Genomic DNA, 21,744 nt, shown 5'->3' with positions numbered 1-21,744 from the left:
CCTATGTGGTAGCCACAGCTGGAGCATGGGTCCTCTGCACTGAGACTCTGGTGTGGGTTTTCACAAGACAGTCAGTGAATTCCTGGTAGGGAGACTTGGTGAAACAGTCTCCAGAGGTTGGGGTTCAGATAGCTGTAGGTCAATATCCCATGGTAATACCCTCCCTCCCCCCCACTTTCCCCTTTGAAACTCCACTCTCCATCATATCCTCTCCCCCTCTCAATCAGTCTCTCTTTTATTTTGATGTCATGATCTTTTCTTCCTATTATGATGATCTTGGGCAGGTAGTGAGTGTCAGGCACTGTGAGGACATGGATATTCAGGCCATTTTGTGTCTGGAGGAGCACATTGTAAGTAGCCCTACCCTTCCTTCGGATCTTACAATCTTTCTTCCACCTCTTCCACAATGGCCCTTGAGCCTTGGAAGATGTGATAGAGCTATTTCAGTGCTGAGCACTCCTCTGTCACTTCTCAGCACCATGGTGCTTTCTGAGTCATCCCAAGGTCACTGCAATCTGAAAAGAGAAGCTTCTCTAACCAAAAGTGAAAGTAACATTAATATATGGGTATGAACATTAAGAGAAGTGCTTACTGGGCAGTTTGGTGAGCATAGCATATACATTTAGCCAGACAGCATCAGACATTATACCCTGAGGGCTCATGACTCCTTTATTGTAGGTTTTCAGTATCAGGATGTATGCCCTCCCATGGAGTGGTCCTGCAGTCCAATTAGAGAGCAGCTGGTTTCCCCCATAACAGACATGCCACTATTGCACTTGTTGGCTCATTTGATGTGGTTGGCCAAATTTCAGGCTTGTAGTGTCCACTGTTGACTATCTCCACTGGTGACTTATCTGTCTCCTACTGAACTGCATGCAGTGTAGCTTTTTCCAGCTTTCTGTCAGCTGGTCTACATGAAAGAGGTTTTCAGCTCAGCTCCAGCAGGATTTCTAATTGACCTTGCAGCCCAAGTATGTGTAGTCTTCAGCAATAGGATCTTACCATTTATTCCTGGTATCAATGGTCTGTATGTTTTGGGGTTATCAGTGACCTCCCTGGCCAACAATTTACTGGAAGGTATCCCATCTCTGGCACTGAAAATTTTCTTTCTTTCCTTTTTTAAAAAAAATTATTTTAATTTACTTATTGGAGACAGAGAGAGGGGGAGAGAGAGAGGGATAACGGGCACACCAGGGCCTCTAGATGTCCTATAATTTGTAGCTAGGATCCACATATGAGAGAGAACATGTGACGTTTGGCTGTCTGGGCTTGGGTTACCTCACTAACTATAATCCTTTCCAGATCTATCTTCTATCTTGTTGGGGGTTTTTTTGTTTGTTTGTTTTGTTTTGTTTTTTGTTTTTCAAGGTAGGGTCTCACTCTAGCCTAGGCTGACCTGGAATTCACTATGGAGTCTCAGGGTGGCCTCGAACTCACAGCGATCCTCCTACCTCTGCCTCCCGAGTGCTGGGATTAAAGGCGTGCGCCACCACGCCCGGCTTCTTGTTGGTTTTAAAAAAATTTTTTGTTAATTTTTATTTATTTGAGAGCGAGAGAAAGAGGCAGATAGAGAGAGAGAGGGAGAGAGATAATGGGCGCCAGACACATGTGCCCCCTTGTGCATTGGCTAACGTGGGTCCTGGGGAATCAAGCCTGGAACCGGGGTCTTTAGGCTTCACAGGCAAGCGCTTAACCGCTAAGCCATTTCTCCAGACCTGCTATCTTGTTTTAATGAGGTCGCTTCTTAGGGGATTGACAAACATCAAGACTGTGGAATAAGTCCTTGAGAGTTTGAGAAAAGGCTGGGTGGGGGGTGGGGGGAGGGGAGCTTTACATTGTATGACAAGGCTGAAAGTATTTTGACTTGAAGGAGCAGCATCCTAGACACTGGCCACTAGATGGCACTATTACTCCACACCTTGAACAGGGCCAGGTCTTTTTAGGCCTTTCTGTTACCTGACCTCAAAGATGCTAAGAGCTCCACTTCACATGAGAAAACAGTTACAAAGGTGAAAGAGTATTGGATTAAGCAGCTTGGAGGTGGTACAGCCCAGGTTTTTTTCTGAGCAAGTGAGCACCTGTACTCACCTCTTACCACCCTCACCATGAATAAGACTGTATCAATTGTCTTCTCATTGCTTCCACAAAATACCTGACAAAAATCAGTTCGATGGATAGAAGAGATGGCTTAGAGGTTAAGGTGTTGCCCGCCAAGCCTAAGGACGCAGTTTGACTCCCCAGAACCCATATTTTTCTGTCAGCGCTGGAGCTTGAGGCTAGAGTCTCACACTAAGCAAGTGCTAAGTGCTGTACCCCCAAGCTACATCACTAGCCTCCTTTCCATCTTAACTTTTGCAGTTTAAGGTATGACAGCAAAATTAGAAATTTCCTTTTCCTTTTCATATTGTCACAGATAGGTTTTTTCTTATTTTTGCCCTCATCACATTCCAACCCTCCTGACCATTCCTTATAGGTTGAGATCATTTGTCTTTTTTTTTTTTTTTTTTTTTTGGTTTTCAAGGTAGGGTTTTGCTCTAGCCCAGGCTGACCTGGAATTTATTATGTAGTTTTAGGGTGGCCTTGAACTTACAGCGTGTCTTTTCACATTACAGTAAGCATTTCATAGCTCCTTGTTGGCAAATCCAAATTGCCAACATCACAACTGTTGGACTTTGATGCCACTGTGAAGTAAAATAACCACTTGAACACTAGAACTTAAAAAAAACTATGAGTGTGTGCATATGTATGTGTATATGTATGTATGTATGTTATGTGTGTGGGCATGCATGTGCCACATCATATATATGGAGGTGAAAGGAGCTGTCTGTACCCCTTTTGACCCTGCAAACGAATCTGGCTCATGAGCAGCTTTATGTGGGGGCCAGGGAACTAAATCTGAACGAGCAGACTTTGCAAGTGCCTTTTAACCTCTGAGCTTTATCCCATTTTGGGGTGTTGGGATGTAGGGTCTTATCTAGCCCAGGCTGACCTGGAACTCATTCTGTAGTTCCTCACTGGTCTCAAACTCAGTGATCCTCCTACCTCTCCCTCAGTGCTGGGATCAAAGGTGTTCACCAGGCTCAAGTACATCAGTGGCTTAGGAGGGTACTGGAGAATCAAACTGGGGTAATAGGCTTTGCAGATAAGTGCCTTAACCACTAAGCTATCTCTCCAGCCCCATTCATAGCTTCTTGAATGGTAAACAAGAAGGGGCTGAAATTGATCTTTTTGATCATCAGTATTTTCAGGCAGTCTGTCTTTACTTCAAGTAGGGCCTTCTGACCTTTAGCCTCCAGAACCATTACTTTCTCCTCAGAATTTACTGTGTTCTGAAAATATCCAGCTGCCTCTGAATAAGGACAATAAATGAAAGAGTGCCTTTCACTGCCCTTGGAGGACTCTGTCTACAGCCGAGCCTGGCCTAAGTCCTCATGTCCATGAAGATATTTTTTCCCCCTAGTGTAGAAAAGCCAATTTTAATTTTTCTGTAATGAATGTCCCTCAGGAAAATCTTCTCCACTAGGCTCAGAATGGAACCCTACGTAGGGACCAGAGGAAGTGGGTGACAAGGGCAGCAGTAGGGAAGAGGTACCCCTGGGGTACAAGGGGATTTCCAACTGCTACCTGTAGAATTGCAGACAGACCCTGACACAGCTCGTTGTAGAAACTGGATAAAGGGATCCCTGAGGCTCAGTAGGGAATAGCTGCCAAGGAGTGATCAAGCCTTTTTATGAGGGGGCTGTTAGGGGTGGGGGTGTCAGGCTCTAATAGTGAGGAGGCAGTGAGTACCGTACCTCTGTTCAGCTGGTAAGTACACCCTGGGGTCTAGGAATGAGGCTTCACGCAGGGGAGGGAACAGCACCTGCAGTGCTTGAGTTTGGGTCTCTGATCAGAAGCAGCCAGGGCCTGAGTGTTCTGAATTTGAGGGAGAAAGGAAGCACAGGACTAGAGGCAGCTTCTCACTCTGCCTCGCTCCCATCCTGGGGCCTGGAAAGCAATTGTTTCTTTGTAGCTGTTACCTCAGGTAACAGAGGTCTTGCTGGTCTAGCCTGTGAGCCACGCCCAGATAGAGGGTTAGAAGAGCGAGGAGGAGGCAGGTGCCCAGGGTGGGAACCACCCACAGCGCTGCCAACAGCTTCACACACACTGGGTGGCACAGGTGGGGAAACAGCCTCAGAGTCCAAGGCTTGCCCAGCCCCATGGCAGTATACCTGTTTGAGGCCCATGAGCTCCCGATAGTCTAAGACCAGAAGGAAGCTAAAGATGAGGAGCCAGGACATGATGTGCAGGGTACAGGCTTCCGCTACTGCATCACCAGCTGTGAGGCCAGGGCAGGGCAAACCACATGCGGAGATGTCCACACCTTCACTGTCTGTTGCCATCAGCCTGTATGGCCCCTCAAATAGCAGGAGTCTCAGATCCCACGTTAGAGAGACAAGGACACTGGTCCTGCAGGGCAGCCAGCCACCCCTGGTGGGCATCAGGACCACTGGCCTGTGGGTGGCAAATTGCATGAACTCCAGTGCCATGTGGAAGGCCAGCAGGAAGGAGGAAAGGACCGTGGGAACTAGCAGCAACGCCAGAGCCATGGACAGAAGTAGTTGGAGTGGGCTCAGGGTTCCCTGTCTGCAGGTCCCAGCCTGGCCCTGCCTTGGATGACTCCCCTTCATGATGTTTTTGTTGTTGTTGTTGTTTAGATTTTTCAAGGTAGAGTCTCACTGTAGCCCAAGCAGACCTAGAATTCACAATGTCGTCTCAGGGTGGCCTTGAACTCAAGCGATACTCCTACCTCTGCCTCCTAAATGCTAGGATTAAAGGTATACACCACCACACTTGGTTCCATGAAGTTGTAAAAGTTGATTCGGTTGGGTGTGGCGATACACTCTGGGAGGCTTGAAGCAGAAGGATCACGAGCAGAAACCATCCTGGGATACACAGCAAGATTCTAAAGAAAGATGATTTGATAAAAGCATCTTTCCCAGGCCAGTTCTGCTTGGCTCAGCACTCTTCTGAGACTGAGACCAGAGATCAAATCACAGACACCAGCTGTCCAAACAGGGCTGTAGGCGCTCTTCTGTTTTTAGGTCACTCTTGGGACTCCAGGGGAATCGTCATGTAGTGGGGTTAAACCGGTGGTGGCAAACAACGGCTAGTACATAGAACAAAAGTCTGGTTTAGGAGCAGGCTTGAGGTACCAAAACTCCCACACCAGATCAGAGCAGGACTTGAAGACTCAGTGTGTGGGGGGGAAACAAAGCAGACCAAGGCAAGCACAGCATTTCATTTATTCTCTAAAAAGTTTATTATGAAGAATATAATGAGAAGGCATGAAGAATACTAAAATGAACATCTATGTCCCCATTATGTCCAACCTAAGAAAAAAGTGACAGTATAAAAGCCCCTCCCACCCATTCCTTGACTGACTCCTCAGCCTCCCCTTCCTCCAGACTCAATGGCTACCCTCCATTTGGTGTTTACTATGCTTTCTTTTTGTTTTTTCTGAGGTATGGTCTCACTCTAGCTCAGACTGACCTGGAATCTACTATGTATTCTCAAGGTGGCCTTGAACTCACAGCAATCCTACCTCTGCCTCCTGAGTGCTGGGATTAAAGGCATGTACCACCATGCCCAGCGCTATTTGTACTCAAGAAAGAAAGAAGGAAGGAAGGGAGGGAGGGAGGGAGGGAAAGGAAGAAAGAGAAAGGAAGGGAGGGAAGGAGGCAAGCAGGCTAGGTGTGGCATGATGGTACACACCTTTAATCCCAGCACTCAGGAGGCTGAGATAGGAGGATCATCCTAAAGAGGCCAGCCTGGAGCCAGAGTTCCAGGTCAGCCTGAGCTAGAGTGAAACCCTGCCTCAAAAAAAAAAAAAAAAAAGGTTCAAATACAATCAACATTAATTCCCTATCAATCTTTCTGCCGGGATAAAAGGGTGAGTTCTTGGCACAGCCAAGGTGTAATCAAGACAAGAATGAGTGTGGAAGAAAAGCATAAATATACCATTGCTTTTACTGAGCAGAGGAAAGGGAATTCAGCTGCATGATAGATGCAAGGTTCCAGCTTGGTCAAATCCACACACCCTTGCCCTCTATGTGCTAAGAGCTGCAGCCTCTCAGACACACATGGTGCAGCTGTGTCAGGGATGGGCACACCGCAGCACACAAGGTCAGTTCCTAGGCAGTCCCCAGAGGCCAGGGCAGAGGGCATGATGGCAGAGAACTACTGCCCTTCTTCAGGAGTTGCATCCAACACTTGGCTAAAGATCTGAGCAGGAAGTAGGGCAAAGAGCCATGAGGAGTGCTGTGTGGCACATGGACAGTCCAGTCAGTGGGAGGGATGATGCAAGCCATAGCCCAATTAGGCATTATATGATGAAGATGACACAGTGCCACCATGGCCTGTCCAATTGGTGTGGATAAACTGTCCTGGTTTGGCTAAGAGTTCATAGGTGTGAGCCCCAAAGTAATCCCGTTGAGCCTAGGAAGGAAATTCAGTTGGTTAGGGTAACATGTAGATACACAACAACTCTCAGGAACCTGCCAGGTTAAAGTTTAGAACCCTCTCCCCACACATACCTGGACAAGGTTGGCTGGCAGCATCTCATGTCTGTACCCATCATAGAAGGAGAGGGCAGTGGTAAAGCAGGGCATGGGAATGCCTGCCTGGACCCCAGTGCTGACTGTACGCCGCCAGGCATCCTGAGCACAGAAAGCCAAGGGTAAATGACGAGGTTTGTCCGAAGAGATGCTACCTGGCTCCATTCTAACGGACAGATCTCACAGGCATCTATGCTGCTAACCAAAACACAGATGCCCGCAACAAAACCCACTGGGCAATTCATGTGCCATCCAGCTCTCAGCTACATACCTGGCAGTTTTCAACTGCTGACTTAAAAAAGTCATCCAGCAATAGGTTCTGAAGTTCTGGGTTTCGATCAAATGCGTCCTTAATCTTTCCCAGGAACACACTAAAACAATAGGTAAGAAATCAATGGATCTTAAGTGTATTAGGACACCTGATCAAAAGTAGGGGGAACTAAATGGGAAAGTTTGGGGGTAGGGAGGGAGAGAATTACCATGGGATATATTTTATAATCATGGAAAATGTTAATAAAAATTAAAAAAAAAAAGTAGGGGGAACAGCCAATGTGTATGCTAGAGGGGTACAAAGTTATAATCCTTGACCCTTGGAGCCAGCTGAATGGTCACTGGAAAGAGAAGATGAAACAGAGGCAAAAACATTGGGAGTTAAGGCTAGCCTGGGCTACATAAGACCAGTCTTAAAAAAAAAAAAAAAAAGAACATAAGGAAAGTGTCACCAGGGCCATGACACTTACTCATGGGGCTATTTCAAGAGCAGCTACAGAATCTAGTTAGGTGCTAAGTAATTGCTTAGTTTGCACAATAGCAAAACACCTGAATGTCCTTTGTAAATAACACAGTATTTGAAATTGCTTACACATATCCTCCTGAATATTTTAAATCATCTCTAGGTGACTTATAATATCTAGTATAATATAAATGTTACATACACAGCTGTTACACTATATTGTTTATGGAGTAATACTTTAAAAACATCTACACAGGCCCTTTCTTTTTCTTTCCCCTTTCCTTCCCTTCCTTATCTCTCTATCCCTGAGCTGTATCCTTCAGACCCCTCCACACAGTCCCCCCCCTTTTTTGTTTCTTTGAGGTGAGGTCTCATTCTAGCTCAAGCTGACCTGGAATTCACTATGTAGTCTCAGGGTAGCCTCGAACTCATGGTGAGCTTTCTACGTCTGCCTCCTGAGTGCTGGCATTAAAGGTGTGCGCCACCACCCAGCTTTTCCCAAATATATATATATATATATATATGCATTTTTTTTTTCTTTGCTTATTTTTTTTATTTGCGACTGACAGACAGAGAAAGAGGCAGATAGATACAGAATGGGCACACCAGGGCCTCCAGCTACTGCAAAGGAACTTCAGATGCATGTGCACCTGTGTGCATCTGGCTTGCATGGGAACTGGAGAACCAAGCCTCAAGCTGGGGTCCTTAGGCTTCAAAGGCAAGCGCTTAACCACTGAGCCATTTCTCCAGCCCCAAATATTTTTGATGTGCAATAGGTTTAAACTGTAGCTGTCTATACATATGTCAAGTGCTAAGACAAAAGTGAACTGTGATTATGTAATGCACGTTGTTGCCAGTGACTGGGTACCTGCTCCAGTTACCGGGAAACTGTGAGAGCAAGTGTCCTGAGATGAGGGCTCCCTGGCAAGGCAGCGTGGTTGGCCTCTCCTTACCTTCTGATGATGCAGCCCCCTCTCCACATCAGGGCAATGCCACCATAATTGAGGGTCCAGCCAAACTCAGTAGCTGCCTGTCTCAGCAGCATAAAGCCTTGTGCATAGGAGATGATCTTGGATGCATAGAGGGCCTAGAGAATAACACCAAAACTTTAAATCAGAGTTGCTGTTAGCTGTACCTCACCAGCGTGGAGGCCCCAGAAAGGAGGAGGGCACAGAAAAAGGCTGGAAATCAGGATCAAGGTGGAGGCAAACTTTATTCTGTCAGTTTCAAGTACTCTCCCACAACCTTCACCCCAGGCTTGCCAATGGGCCAGGAAGCCTAAGGCCAGGAGGAACTGCCCACCTTTCGAATGTCCTCCAGGAATGATTTCTTATCAGCTTCAAACTGGACTTTCTGGGGACCCTTCAGCTTTCTACTGGCTTGAATTCTCTCATCCTTCAGAGATGAAAGGCACCGAGCAAAGACAGCTTCTCCTATATGGAGAAGAGAAAGACCAGAGATCAGCAAAGCTAAAACCAAAGAAAAGGAGTATACACAGACAGAATGTGCTCTCATTTTCAGAGTTCAGAGTTTTCACTTTAAATGCCAAATTTAACCTAGGTCAAAAAGAATGTTTTTAAAAAGCTCTGAAGCTGGGCGTAGTAGCACATGCCTTTAATCCCAGCACTTGAGAGGCAGAGGTAGGAGGATCGCCATGAGTTCAAGGCCATCCTGAGACTACACAGTGAATTCCAGGTCAGCCTGGTCTAGAGTGAAACCCTACCCCAAAAAAACAAAAACAAAAAAAAGGTCTGAAAAGCCAGGTATGGTAGCTCATGCCTTTAATCCCAGAACTTGGGAGGCAAAGGTAGAAGGATCACTGTGAGTTTGAGGCCATCCTGAGAATACATAGTAAATTTCAATTCAACCTGAGCTAGAGTGAGACCCTATCTCGCAAAAAAAAAAAAAAAAAAAAAAAAAAAAGGCTTGGGAAAACAAAGATATAAAACTATTACTCAAAGCCAGGGGTAGTGGCACACACCTTGATTCCAGCACTGGGGAGGCAGAGGTAGAAGGATCATCATGAGTTTAAGGCTACCCTGAGACTCCATAGTGAATTCCAGGTCAACCTGGACTACAGTGAAAACCTACCTCGGAGAAAAAACAAAACAAACAAAAAACTATAACTCAGTATTATCTCATGAGTAACATTTTAGTTTTCAATTCAGAGGATTATGGTTTTTTCTTTCATTTTTCAAGGTAGGGTCTCACTCTGGCCCAGGCTGACCTGGAATTCAGTATGGACTCTCAGGGTGACCTTGAACTCACAGCAATCCTCCTACCTCTGTCTCCCAAGGGCTGGGATTAAAGGTGTGTGCCACCATGCCTGGCTTATTGACTTTTTTTTAATGTATATATATTTTTCTTTTCTTTTTTTTTTTCTTCAGGGCAGGGTCTCACTCTAGCTCAAGCTGACCTGGAATTCATTATTTAGTCTCAGAATGGCCCCAAACTCACAGCAATTCTCCCACCTCTGCCTCCCAAGTGCTGAGATTAAAGGTGTGCACCACCACCCCCAGTTTATGTATAATTCCTGCTGCTCCTCCCCCCACCCCAGGTAGTGTCTCACTCTAGCCCAGGGTGGCCTCAAACTCACAGCAATCCTCCCACCTCTGCCTCCCGAGTGCTGGGATTAAAGGTGTCTCCAGCCCAAGAAAACCAATATTTAAGTGCTCACCCAAAACTCAATTAATTATCTTTTGAAGCATTAATTCCAAGCAACTTGAAAAACTAGTTCATTGATGGGCTGGAAAGATAGTTGCCTACAACAATTGACGGCCTGGGTTTGATTCTCCAGTTCCCCAAGTAAAACCACAGACAATGTGGTACAAGTGACCTGAATTCATTTAGCAATGGCAGTAGGCCCTGGTGTGCCCATTCTCTGTTTCTCACTCTTCCAGCTGCAAGTGCCACCTTGTGTATCTGGCTTATGGGAGTCCTGGGGAATTGAACCAAGGTATCTCTCCAGTCCATCCTACTCTTTTTCTCTGCTTGCAAATAAATAATCAATACAAGTATTTTTTTTTTAAGGGCTAGAATGATGGCTTAGCTGTTAAGGCACTTCACTGCAAAGCCAAAGGACACAGGTTCAATTCCCAGGACCCATGTAAGCCAGATGTACAAGATGGTACATGCATCTGAATTCGTTTGCAGTGGCTAGAGGCCCTGACACACCCATTCTCTCTCCCTCTCTCAAATAAACAAAATAAAAAGTTTAAACCAAGAGAGTGAGACCCTACCTCGAAAAACAAAAAAACAAACAAACAAAAAAAAAAGGCTGGAGAGATGGCTTAGAGGTTAAGATATTAGCCTGCAAAGCCAAAGGATCCCAGTTGATTCTCCAGAACCCATGTAAGCCAGATGCACAAAGGGACACATGTGTCTGTAGTTCATTTGCAGTGGCTGGATGCCCTGGCATGCCCATTCTCCAACCCCTTTCTAGAGAATGCAAATAAATCATATGGAATCCTCCAGTTATGGACAATGGAACACTCAGGAGCCATAAATCATTGTTAGAAAATTTTCAGTGCCAAGGATGGGATACCTCCAGTGAGTTGTTGGCCAGGGAGGTCCCTGATTCCCCCAAAACACTATAGGCCATTGCCAAGGCCCTTGGTTTCCCACCAGGAATAGATGGTAAGACCCTATTGCTGAAGACTACACATACTTGGGCTGCAAGGCCACTGAGAAATCCTGCTGGAACTGAGCTGATAACCTTCTCCATGTAGACCAGCTGACAGAAAGCTGGAAGAAGCCATTCTACATGTAGTTCAATGGGAGAGAGATACCACCAGTGAAGATACTCAATAGTGGACACTGCAAGCCTTATAATTGACCAGCCAGGCCAAATGAGCCAACAGGTACAATAGTGGCACATCTGTCATGGTGGAAACCAACTGCCCTCCAAATGGACTGGAGGCCTGCTCCATGGGGGAGAATACATCCTTGATACTGAAAACTTAAAACAGGGGTAGTCATGAGCCCTAGGGATGTAACATCTGCTGATGTCTGGAAAAATGTATCTACTATGCTTATCAAACTGCCCAGCAAGCACTTCTTTTAATATTTATACCCTTATATTAATGCTACTCTCACTTTGGGTAGAGAATCTTTTCTTTTCAGATGGCAGTGACCTTGAGGTAAGTCAGAAGGTATCACAGTGCTGGAAAGAAGTGACTGGAGTACTGAGTAACATCTCGATCACACCTTCCAAGGCTCAGGGTCTAATGCGGAAGAGGTGTTGGAAAGAATGTAAGAGCCAAAGGAAGGGTAGGACTCCATAAAACATGCTCCTCCAGACACAAAATGGTCTGGATATCCATGACATCACCGTGCCTGACACTACCTACACAAGACCATCATAAGATGAAGAAAAGATCATGACATCAAAATAAAAGAGGGACTGATTGAGATGGGGAGGGGGTATGATGGAGAATGGAATTTCAAAGGGGAAAGTGGGGGGGGGGTTATTACCATGGGATATATATTTTTTAATATTTTATTTTATTTTTTTAATTTTTATTAACATTTTCCATGATTATAAAATATATCCCATGGTGATTCCCTCCCTCCCCACCCCCACACTTTCCCATTTGAAATTCCATTCTCCATCATATTACCTCCCCATTACAATCATTGTAATTACATATATACAATATCAACCTATTAAGTATCCTCCTCCCTTTCTTTCTCCACCCTTTATGTCTCCTTTTCAACTTACTGGCCTCTGCTACTAAGTATTTTCATTCTCACACAGAAGCCCAGTCATCTGTAGCTAGGATCCACATATGAGAGAGAACATGTGGCGCTTGGCTTTCTGGGCCTGGGTTACCTGACTTAGTATAATACTTTCCATGGGATATTTCTTATAATTGTGGAAAATGTTAATAAAAATTGAGAAAAAAAATCATAAAAATAAATGTACTGAAGAGATGGTTTAGCAGTTAAGGTGCTTGCCTGCAAAGCCTAACCATCTGGGTTCAATTCCCCAGTACCCACATAAAGCCAGATGCACAAAGTGGCACATGCATCTGGAGTTTGTTTGCAGTCTCTTTGTTTCTCTCTGCTTGTAAGTAAGTAAATAAAATATATTAAAAAAATAAAACTAGTACATTGATAAGTCACTCAAGATTCACCACACAAAATTTCATTTTTTAATCTTACATTTTAGTTTTTGCTGTATCTATGATCATTTATTTTCATAATTTTATTTCAATGCAATATATTAATAGCAAGACATTTATTATCTTCAAATAATATCATTTCCTGTGACAGACTATGTGCTCAATTAATCTAAGATTTTTTCTTTTCCCTCCAGATAAAACGGGCTGAAATTGCTAGGAACTAATACAGCCCATTTGGTTTTGAGAAAAGGGTACTAGCGATAAACTTGTGAACAAGAGCTCAAAGCAGATGTCTTTCTGCCTTTGCGCAACCATTTTCCTTCCCTGTAGCATGCGCATAGATGACTTAGCACTTGTGTAGGGAAACAGCACAAGAGAGCTATGCAACAAGCAAGTGTGGCAAGCACGTCTCTCTACACGTGGACAAGCTGGACTTCCCTTATGTCATCAACTGCAACTGGCTCCATCCAGAGATGATGCTGTGCCTATGTGGTGAGAAGGGAACTAAGTTTCTAAAGTAGAGGAGGGGGGAGGGAATTACCATGGAATATTGTCTATAATTACGGAAGTTGTCAATTAAAAAATAAAAATATAATAAATAAAATAAAATAGAGGAGGAAGGTGCTTTTGGAAACAGCAGTACTTTACAAATAGTAGAATCAATAGTGAATAGCTGTTCCCTGCAAACATATCACAACTTCCTTTTACGGAGTACAGGATTGAAAAGCCTACCTCCTTCCTTATGTGTCCTCTACCACCCAGTGCATACATAGGGTAAGCATGCCCAGTCAAAACCTAAAGAAGGGAGAAGGGAGAGGCAACTGTATCTGAACAAAGCAAGCAGGGGGATGTCTGAGTTATTACAGGAGAGTCATTCTTCCAGTAGCACAGACACCTGCTTATGTTCTTTTCCAATCTTGTCAAAGTGTCTTTTAAAAAGTTTTTAAATATAGGGTCTTGTTATGTTGTCCACAGTGATCTTAAACTCCTCGGCTCCAGTGTTCCTCCTGCCACAACTTGCTAAGTAGCTGAACCACAGGAGTAGGCTACTATGCCTGATTCTTAATTTATCCTTGAAGAGCATGTTTTTGGTTTTCTGAATCTCTTGGGTTTTTGTTTTGCTTCCTGAGACAGGACCTCCCTCTAGCTCAGGCTGACCTGGAGCTCTATAGCCCAGGCTGGCCTGGAACTCATAGCCATCTTCCTACTTCAGCCTCCTGAGTGCTAGAATTGGAAACATAAGCCACCACACCCAGCTGCTTTCTTTTTTTTTTTCTTTGCAACTGTGGGGATGGAACCCAGTGCCTAATATACACGATGGAAGCATGCACAAGCTACATCCTCAGACCTTTATCTTTTTGAGTTTCATGGTTAGCTCATTCATTGAATATGGATAAAAGCCAGATGTGGAGGCTCATGCAGGAAGACTGTCATGAGTTTGAGGTCATCCAGGACTGCAGAGTGAGTTTCAGCTTAGTCTACAGTGAGACCCTGCTTTGAAAAACAACAACAAATTAGAGTATGGATAGTTTTGGTTTTTTTTCCAAATGTCAAAGTGGAAAGAAACTTAAAAAGTGGAGGCAGAGGATACAATTCAGTGGAAGAATACTTGCCTACAATGCCCAAGGCCCTGGGTTCAATACCAAGCCCTGAAAAGGGAGGTAGAGAAGGACAGAACAGAAAAAGAATATTCAAGGATGCCAAATGTATGAGTTATGTCCTATTTTTCTAATATCTGGGGACAGAACCTATAGAATATTAATAAATTATTAACACAGGGCTGAAGAGATGGCTTAGTGGTGAAAGTGCTTGCCTGCAAAGCTCAAGAACCCAGGTTTGATTCCTTAGTACCCATGTAAAGCCAGATGCACAGCACAAGGTGCTGCATGAATCTGGAGTTTGTTTGCAGTGGCTAGAGGCCCTGGTGTGCCTATTCTCTCTGTATCTGCATCCTTCTCTCTCAAACAAAATATTTAACAAGCAATAAAAATTAATTCAAGCTGGGTGTGGTGAGCTTGCTTTTAATCCCAGCACTTGGGAGGCAGAGGTAGGAGGATCATCATGAGTTCGAGTCCACCCTGAGACTACATAGTGAACTCCAGGTCAGCCTGAGCTAGAGTGAGTCTCTACCTCGAAAAACCAATAAATAAAAATAAAATAAAATTCTGAACAAACAAAATGTATTATTCTATGAATTTTTTTTTCTTTTTTTGCCCCCGCCCCTATTCTATGAACTTTAAAAAATTTATCTGTAAGCAGACAGAGAGAAAGAGAGAATGGGTGCACCAGGGTCTTTAGCCACTGCAAACAAACCACTTTGAGCATTTGGTTTTAAGTGGTTACTGAAGAATCTAACCTGGGTCATTAGGTTTTGCAGGCAAGCACCTTAATCACTGACCATCTCTTCAGTCCTGTATGAACTTTTTAAAAATTAAAATATTTCATTTTTGTCTGTCTGTCTGTCCATCTATCTATCTATCTATTTTATTTTTTAAGGTAGGTTCTCACTCTAGCTTAGGCTGACCTGGAATTCACTCTGTAGTCTCAGGGTAGCCTCATACTCATGGTGATCCTCCTACTTTAGCCACGCAAGTGCTGGGATTAAAGGCATGCGCCACCATGCCCAGCTTCTCTATGAATTTTTGAATGAAAAATTATATGATGGTGCGGGGCATGGTGGCACATGCCTTTAGTTCTAGCACTCAGGAGGCAGAGGTAAGAGGATTAGTGTGAGTCTGAGGCCACCCTGAGACTACAGAGTGAATTCAGGTCCGCCAGAGCTAGTGTAACACCCTACCTCAAAAAACAACAAAGAAGAAAAAAGAAAAAAAGAAAAATTATACAATGGTTATTTGTCCCATAACAAGCCCCCAAAAGCTTGGCATACTTGTAATCCCAGCACTCAAGAAGCTGAAGAAAGGATTATAAGTCTGAGGTCAACTTGTGCTACTTAGTAAACCCCTCTTACAAAACAAAACAAGAAACCTAAAATTTAAAAATAGAAAGACCTAAGCAGGCATAGTGGTACACGCCTTTAATCCCAGCACTTGGGAAGCAGAGATAGGGTGAACACTGTGAGTTTGAGGCCAGCCTGAGAATACAGAGTAAATTCCAGGTAAGCCTGGGCTAAAGTGAGACCCTAACTAAATGAAATAAAAATAAGTAAAATAAATAAATAAAAAGACCTTAGGTTACTGAGTATAACTGAATCATGAATGCTAAAACGTTCCAATTATAACATTGCAAAGATATAACATTTTCTTTTAAAAAGTATTTTATTATTTATGAGAGATAGAGAGAAAGACAGAGAAATGGTATACTGAGCCATCTCTCTAGCCTCCCCAAATACATAACTTCTACTTGAAATTATAAAAATGGCCAGGCATGGTGATACACACCTTTAATCCCAGCACTTGGAAGGCAGAGGTAGGAGGATCATTGTAAGTTCGAGGCCACCCTGAGAGACTACATAGTGAATTCCAGGTCAGCCTGGACTAGAGACCCTACTTTGAAAACAAATAAACACCCTACAAAAATGACAGTTTTCTTCTCCCAAAGAAAGAGGAAAGGGCATTCTAAATTTGATTGCCTGCAACACCCATTGAGATCAGTATTACAGAAGGACATCAAGATCAGAACAGTGAAACCAAAGGGCTCAGGTGAAAAACGGAACATTACCTATGAGTGTGACAGGAACACCATACTCCAGGGCTGAGATGGCAGTCCACTTCCCAGTGCCCTTCTGCCCAGCACTGTCCCTGATCTTTGGTAGCAGATGTTGGCCATCAGCATCTCGGAACTTGAGGATATTGGCAGTGATTTCAATCAGGAAAGAGTCTAGCTCAGTTTTATTCCATTCCTCAAATGCCTACATGGAAAGGAAGAGACACATATAGGACACACTCCAGCACCTGCCTTATCCCTGCCTATCAACTGGCCAGTGCTCACAATGCTGAACACCAAGTAGGCTCTTCCCCAGGCCGCCTGTAGACTTCCACTCCTGCCAAAGGAGTCTTTTGCTAACCTGGTCAGTCAGGTGTTTCTTCTGAGTATTTTGATTTTTCTTGTCATTGGAATTGTTCTCTCCTGAGAGCCATGCTCTACACTCACTTGGGTCTCTGTATGTAGACTGTCATCACCCCATAAGCCTTCCAAGATCATACAATCTAAAACCCACCTCTTGGGACTGGGGTGTAGCAAAGCAGTAGAACATATGCTTGGAGAGCATGAGACCCTGAGTTCCATCCCAGCACCACAAAAATAAAAACAGAAAGCAAAATGCTCTAGCCCGTGTTGACCTGGAGCTTACTCTGTAGCCCCAGGCTGCCCTTGAAATCACTGAGATCTTCCTACCTTAGTTTCCCAAGTGCTGGGGCTAAGGGTATCTGACATTATGCCCTGTTTTATTATTTGTTTTTAATTTATTTTTTATTTTACTTATTTGTGAGAGAGAGAGGGAGAGAAAGAGGCAGAAAGAGAGAGTGAGCAGAGAGAGAGAGAGAGTGTGTGTGTGCCAGGGCCTCCAGCTGCTGCAAATGAACACCAGATGCATGCACCACCTTGTACATCTAGATGGCTTACATGAGTCCTGGGGAATTGAACCTGGGTCCTTTGGTTTTGCAGGCAAGTGCTTTAACTGCTAAGGCACCTCTCTAGCTCTACTTTTAAATACTTTTATTTATTTATTTATTTATTTGCAAGGAGAAAGAGAGAGAAAGAATATGAATGGATGTACCAGGGCCTCCAGCTGCTGCCAACCAACTCCAGACACATGTGCCACTTTGTGCATCCGGACTTGCATGGATACTGGGTTGTTAGGCTTTGCAGGCAAGTACCTTAACCGCTGAGCCATCTCTCCAGACCCACTGTGTATGTGTTTGTTTTTTTTTTTTTAAGTTTAATTTACAAAATAAATTTTGGAGGCTGGAGAGATGGCTCAGCGGTTAAGGTACTTGCTACAAAGCCTAAGTATCCAGGTTCAATTCTTCAGGTTCCATGTAAGCCAAATGCACAAGGTGGCACATGCATTTGGAGTTCATTTGCAGTGACCAAAGGCCCTGACAAGCCCATTTTCTCTCTCTCTGCCTCAAATAAAAATAAATTAGCCAGGCATGGTGGTGCATGCCTTTAATCCCAGCACTCAGAAGGCAGAGGTAGGAGGATCACCATGGGCTCGAGGCCACTCTGAGAATACAGAGTGAATTCCAGGTCGGCCTGAGCTAGAGTGAGATCCTGCCTCGGGGGAAAAAAAAAAAACAAAACTTAATCCTAGTGTGGTGGCACACACCTTTAATCCCAGCACTCTGGAGGCAGAGGTAGGAGGATCGCTGAGTTCACGGCCACCAGAACAACACAGTGAACTCTTGATCAGCCTGGGCTAGAGCAAGACCCTACCTTGAAAAATAAAAAAAATAAAAAAATACAAAAGTTAATTAATTTAATTATTTTGGAAAAAAATAATGAGGGACTGGAGAGATGGCTTAGTGGTTAAGTGTTTGCCTATGAAGCCTAAGGATCCCAGTTCCCAGTTCGAGGCTCAATTCCCCAGGACCCACATAAACCAGATGCACAAGGTGGTACATGCATCTGGAGTTTGTTTGCAGTAGCTGGAGGCCCTGGTGCACCCATTCTCTCTCTCTCTGCCTTTTTCTCTGTTGCTCTCCAATAAATAAGTAAAAATAAATAAATAAATAAATAATGAGTTTTGGGCTGGAGAGATGGCTTAGCGGTTAAGCGCTTGCCTGTGAAGCCTAAGGACCCCGGTTTGAGACTTGGTTCCCCAGGTCCCACGTTAGCCAGATGCACAAGGGGGCACACACGTCTGGAGTTCGTTTGCAGTGGCTGGAAGCCCTGGTGCGCCCATTCTCTCTCTCTCCCTCTATCTGTCTTTCTCTCTGTGTCTGTCACTCTCAAATAAATAAATTTAAAAAAATAAAAATAAAAATAAATAATGAGTTTCATTTAAAATGTGTGTGTATGAGAGAGAAAGTGAAAATGTGTGGGCATGCCACAGAGCCTCCTGCCACTGCAAACAAACTCTAGACTCACATGCCACTTTGTGCATCTGACTTAAGGGGATATTGTGAAACTAAACCCGGGATTGGCAGGCTTTTATAGCCAAGTACCTTTAATTACCGAGCCATCTTTCCAGCCTGATTTCTTTTTTCCTTTTATTTATTTATTTATTATTTATTTTTGAGGTAGGGTCTCACTCTAGCCCTGGCTGAATAACTTTTTATTTTATTTTTTATTTTTATTTATTTATTTGAGAGCAACAGACAGACAAAGAGAGAGAATGGGTGTGCCAGGGCCTCCAGCCACTGCAAACGAACTCCAGATGCATGCACCCCCTTGTGCATCTGGCTAACGTGGGTCCTGGAGAATTGAGCCTCGAATCGGGGTCCTTACAGCCTCATTTTTATTTACTTGTGTGTGAGTAAAACACAAAATAAGGGAGCTAGAGAGATGGCTTAGCAGTTAAAGTGCTTGCTACAATGCCTAAGGACTCATGCTTGATTCTCTGTATCCCATGTAAGCCAGATGTACAATGAAGCAAGTATGCAAGGGCATACATGCACAAAAGTGGACACATGCATCTGGAGTTCAATTGCAGAGGCTGGGGTCCAATTCTCTCTCTTGCATAAAAAAAAAAGCTGGACATAGTGGTGCACACCTTTAATCCCAGTATTGGGGAGGCACAGGTAGGAGGATCACCCTGAGACTCCATAGTGAATTCCAGGTCAGCCTGGGTTATAGGGAGACCCTATCTTGAAAAATCAAAACAACAACAACAAAAAAAACTTAATTAATTAATTAGTTAAGGGGCTGGAGAGAGGGCTTAGTTAAGGTGGCAAAGCCAAAGGATCTAGGTTCAATTCCCTAGTACTCACATAAAGCCAAATGCATAAGTTGGCACATGTGTCTAGAGTTTGTTTGCAGGGGTTAGGAGGCCCAAGGGCACCCATTCTGTCTCTCTCTTATATGCCTCTCTCTCTCTAACAAATAAATAATAACATATAAAGATAAAATAAGGGACTGAGAGCTAGCTCAGTAGGTAAAGTGCTTGCTTCACAAGTATAGAACTTGAGTTTGATCCTCTAGTACCCATATAAAAATGCCTGCTATTGTAGATGTTTGTAATCCCAGCACAAGGGAGCTAGAAAGAGGGGGATCTTTGAGACTAACTGACCAGTCAGTCTAGCCTAATTGGTGAGCTCCAGGCCAATGAAAGAACCTGTCTCAAAGGAAGTGGAGAGTGCCCTTAAGGGCAGCACTCCCCTCCCACACACACATGAAAACACAAACATACACGTTAAAAATAAGCCAGGGGGGCTGGAGAGATGGCTTAGCGGTTGAGCGCTTGCCTGTGAAGCCTAAGGACCCCGGTTCAAGGCTTGGTTCCCCAGGTCCCACGTTAGCCAGATGCACAAGGGGGCGCACGCGTCTGGAGTTCGTTTGCAGCGGCTGGAAGCCCTGGCGCGCCCATTCTCTCTCTCTCCCTTTATCTGTCTTTCTCTCTATGTCTGTCACTCTCAAATGAATAAATTAATAAATAAAAAACAAATAAAATATAAAAATAAGCCAGGGGCTGGAGAGATGGCTTAGCGGTTAAGCGCTTGCCTGTGAAGCCTAAGGACCCCGGTTCGAGGCTCGATTCCCCAGGACCCATGTTAGCCAGATGCACAAGGGCGCATGCGTCTGGAGTTTGTTTAGCCCTGACGTATCCATTCTCTCTCTCTTTCTCTTTCTCTCTCTCTCTCTCTCTGCCTCTTTCTCTCTCTGTCTGTCACTCTCAAATAAATAAGAATGAACAAAAAAAATTAAAAAAAAAAATAAGCCAGGCATGGTAGCACATGCCTTTAATCCCAGCACTCGGGAGGCAGAGGTAGGAAGATTGCTGAGAGTTTGAGTGAATTCCAGGTCAGCCTGAGCTAGAGCGAGACCCTACCTCATATAAATAGATAGATAAATAAATAAATAAATAAATAAATAAGTAAGTAAATGAATGAATGATGGGGCTGAGGAGATGGCATTCAGGCTAAAGAAACTTACTTACAAAGCCTATCAGCCCAGGTTCAGGTTCAGTTCCTCAGTATCCACATATAGCAAGAGGCAAAGTGGTGTTCTATGTGGCACATGTGGGCCTCCCCTCCCCACCATATACTTGCAAATAAATAAATTTTAAATTAAATAAGGATAATGATGATGATAATAGTAATAACTGTTGGAAAAAGTTTGTGGGATGAATTGGTTTCAGTAACTCACAAAAAGCTGGTTCCAACTTCATCAACAAAGACAGCTCCTCACCTTCCTTGTGGGTTAATAGTAGGGCTAGGAAAAGAATGAGGGCTGGGAATGTGGCTCAGCGGCACAGCACCTGCTTAGAATATCTGAGACTGGTCCTAGTTTGCAGGGGTTGAGGGATGTGAGTGTAAAAGCCAACATATAATGCCTGACTGAGCAAGGCTCACTAGCTGGCGACAATGATTACCTACAAGACTCCTTGAGAACTTCTGGGACTGGCTATCACATTTTATGGTCCCATTACTGATAGCTTCCTTAAATTAGGCTGGGTCCATTTGGGCCACCAGACAGCCAGGGGAACAGAAAGGAGGTATTAATTGTTAGTAGCAAGTTCCTTCTCATCTGAGTAATGATTATGCAGGCGGTGGCAGTGTCTGAACTCACCTGGGCCATCTCCTCATGTCCCATGCCCAGAACATCCTTCATCAAGTGGTAAGCCTCACAGATCAGCTGCATGTCACCATACTCTATACCGTTGTGCACCATCTTCACAAAGTGTCCAGCCCCCTCGTCTCCAACCTGTTAGGATGATAAGCACCAAGAGGCCTTCAGAGCAGCAGACAGGACAAGAGAGAAGGCTCATCATACCCAATGGTAGACTCTGTCAAGGCTTCCTGTCCATATAAAAATAAGAAACATGATGCAAACATAATATTTTTGCACAGTAACCTCCCAGCTTGCCTACAGGTTTTTAGTCTACATTTTCTGCTGTTTCTCATTATTGTAAAAATGACTTCCCATTCTCATTCCCATTCTATCTCTCTGTCTCCTTCCTTCCCTCTTTCAAATAAATAAATAAGGCTGGTGGGCTGGAGGTATGGCTTAGCAGATAAGGTGCTCACCTGCAAAGCCAAAAGACCCAGGTTCGATTCCCCAGGACCCATGTAAGCCAGATGTACAAGGTGATACATGCTTCTGGAGTTCGTTAGTAGTGGCTGAATACCCTGACACACCATTTTCTCTCTCTCTCCCTGCCTCTTTCCCTCTC

General features: G+C 44.2%; 1 protein-coding gene and 1 pseudogene across 1 annotated transcript in view; both read right to left on the bottom strand.

Annotated features, from left to right (window-relative positions):
- Window positions 1-3,959: 3,959 nt before the first annotated feature.
- On the bottom strand, window positions 3,960-4,589 carry LOC123460821 (annotated as a pseudogene).
- Window positions 4,590-5,991: 1,402 nt separating this feature from the next.
- Window positions 5,992-21,744, bottom strand: part of Pgd (phosphogluconate dehydrogenase) — a 34,735-nt gene continuing 18,982 nt past the window's right edge. The window contains exons 7-13 of the mRNA XM_004657658.3: window positions 21,141-21,275; window positions 16,131-16,320; window positions 8,632-8,762; window positions 8,283-8,416; window positions 6,868-6,967; window positions 6,576-6,698; window positions 5,992-6,477 (exon numbers count right to left, since the gene is read on the bottom strand). Coding sequence (XP_004657715.1) covers window positions 6,358-6,477; window positions 6,576-6,698; window positions 6,868-6,967; window positions 8,283-8,416; window positions 8,632-8,762; window positions 16,131-16,320; window positions 21,141-21,275 — 933 coding nt within the window. The 3' untranslated portion in view covers window positions 5,992-6,357. The remainder of the gene's footprint in view (window positions 6,478-6,575; window positions 6,699-6,867; window positions 6,968-8,282; window positions 8,417-8,631; window positions 8,763-16,130; window positions 16,321-21,140; window positions 21,276-21,744) is intronic.

This window comes from Jaculus jaculus, chromosome 5 (assembly GCF_020740685.1).
Source record: "Jaculus jaculus isolate mJacJac1 chromosome 5, mJacJac1.mat.Y.cur, whole genome shotgun sequence".
Classification (NCBI taxonomy): domain Eukaryota; kingdom Metazoa; phylum Chordata; class Mammalia; order Rodentia; family Dipodidae; genus Jaculus; species Jaculus jaculus.
This window is presented reverse-complemented; position numbering and strand designations above follow the sequence as displayed.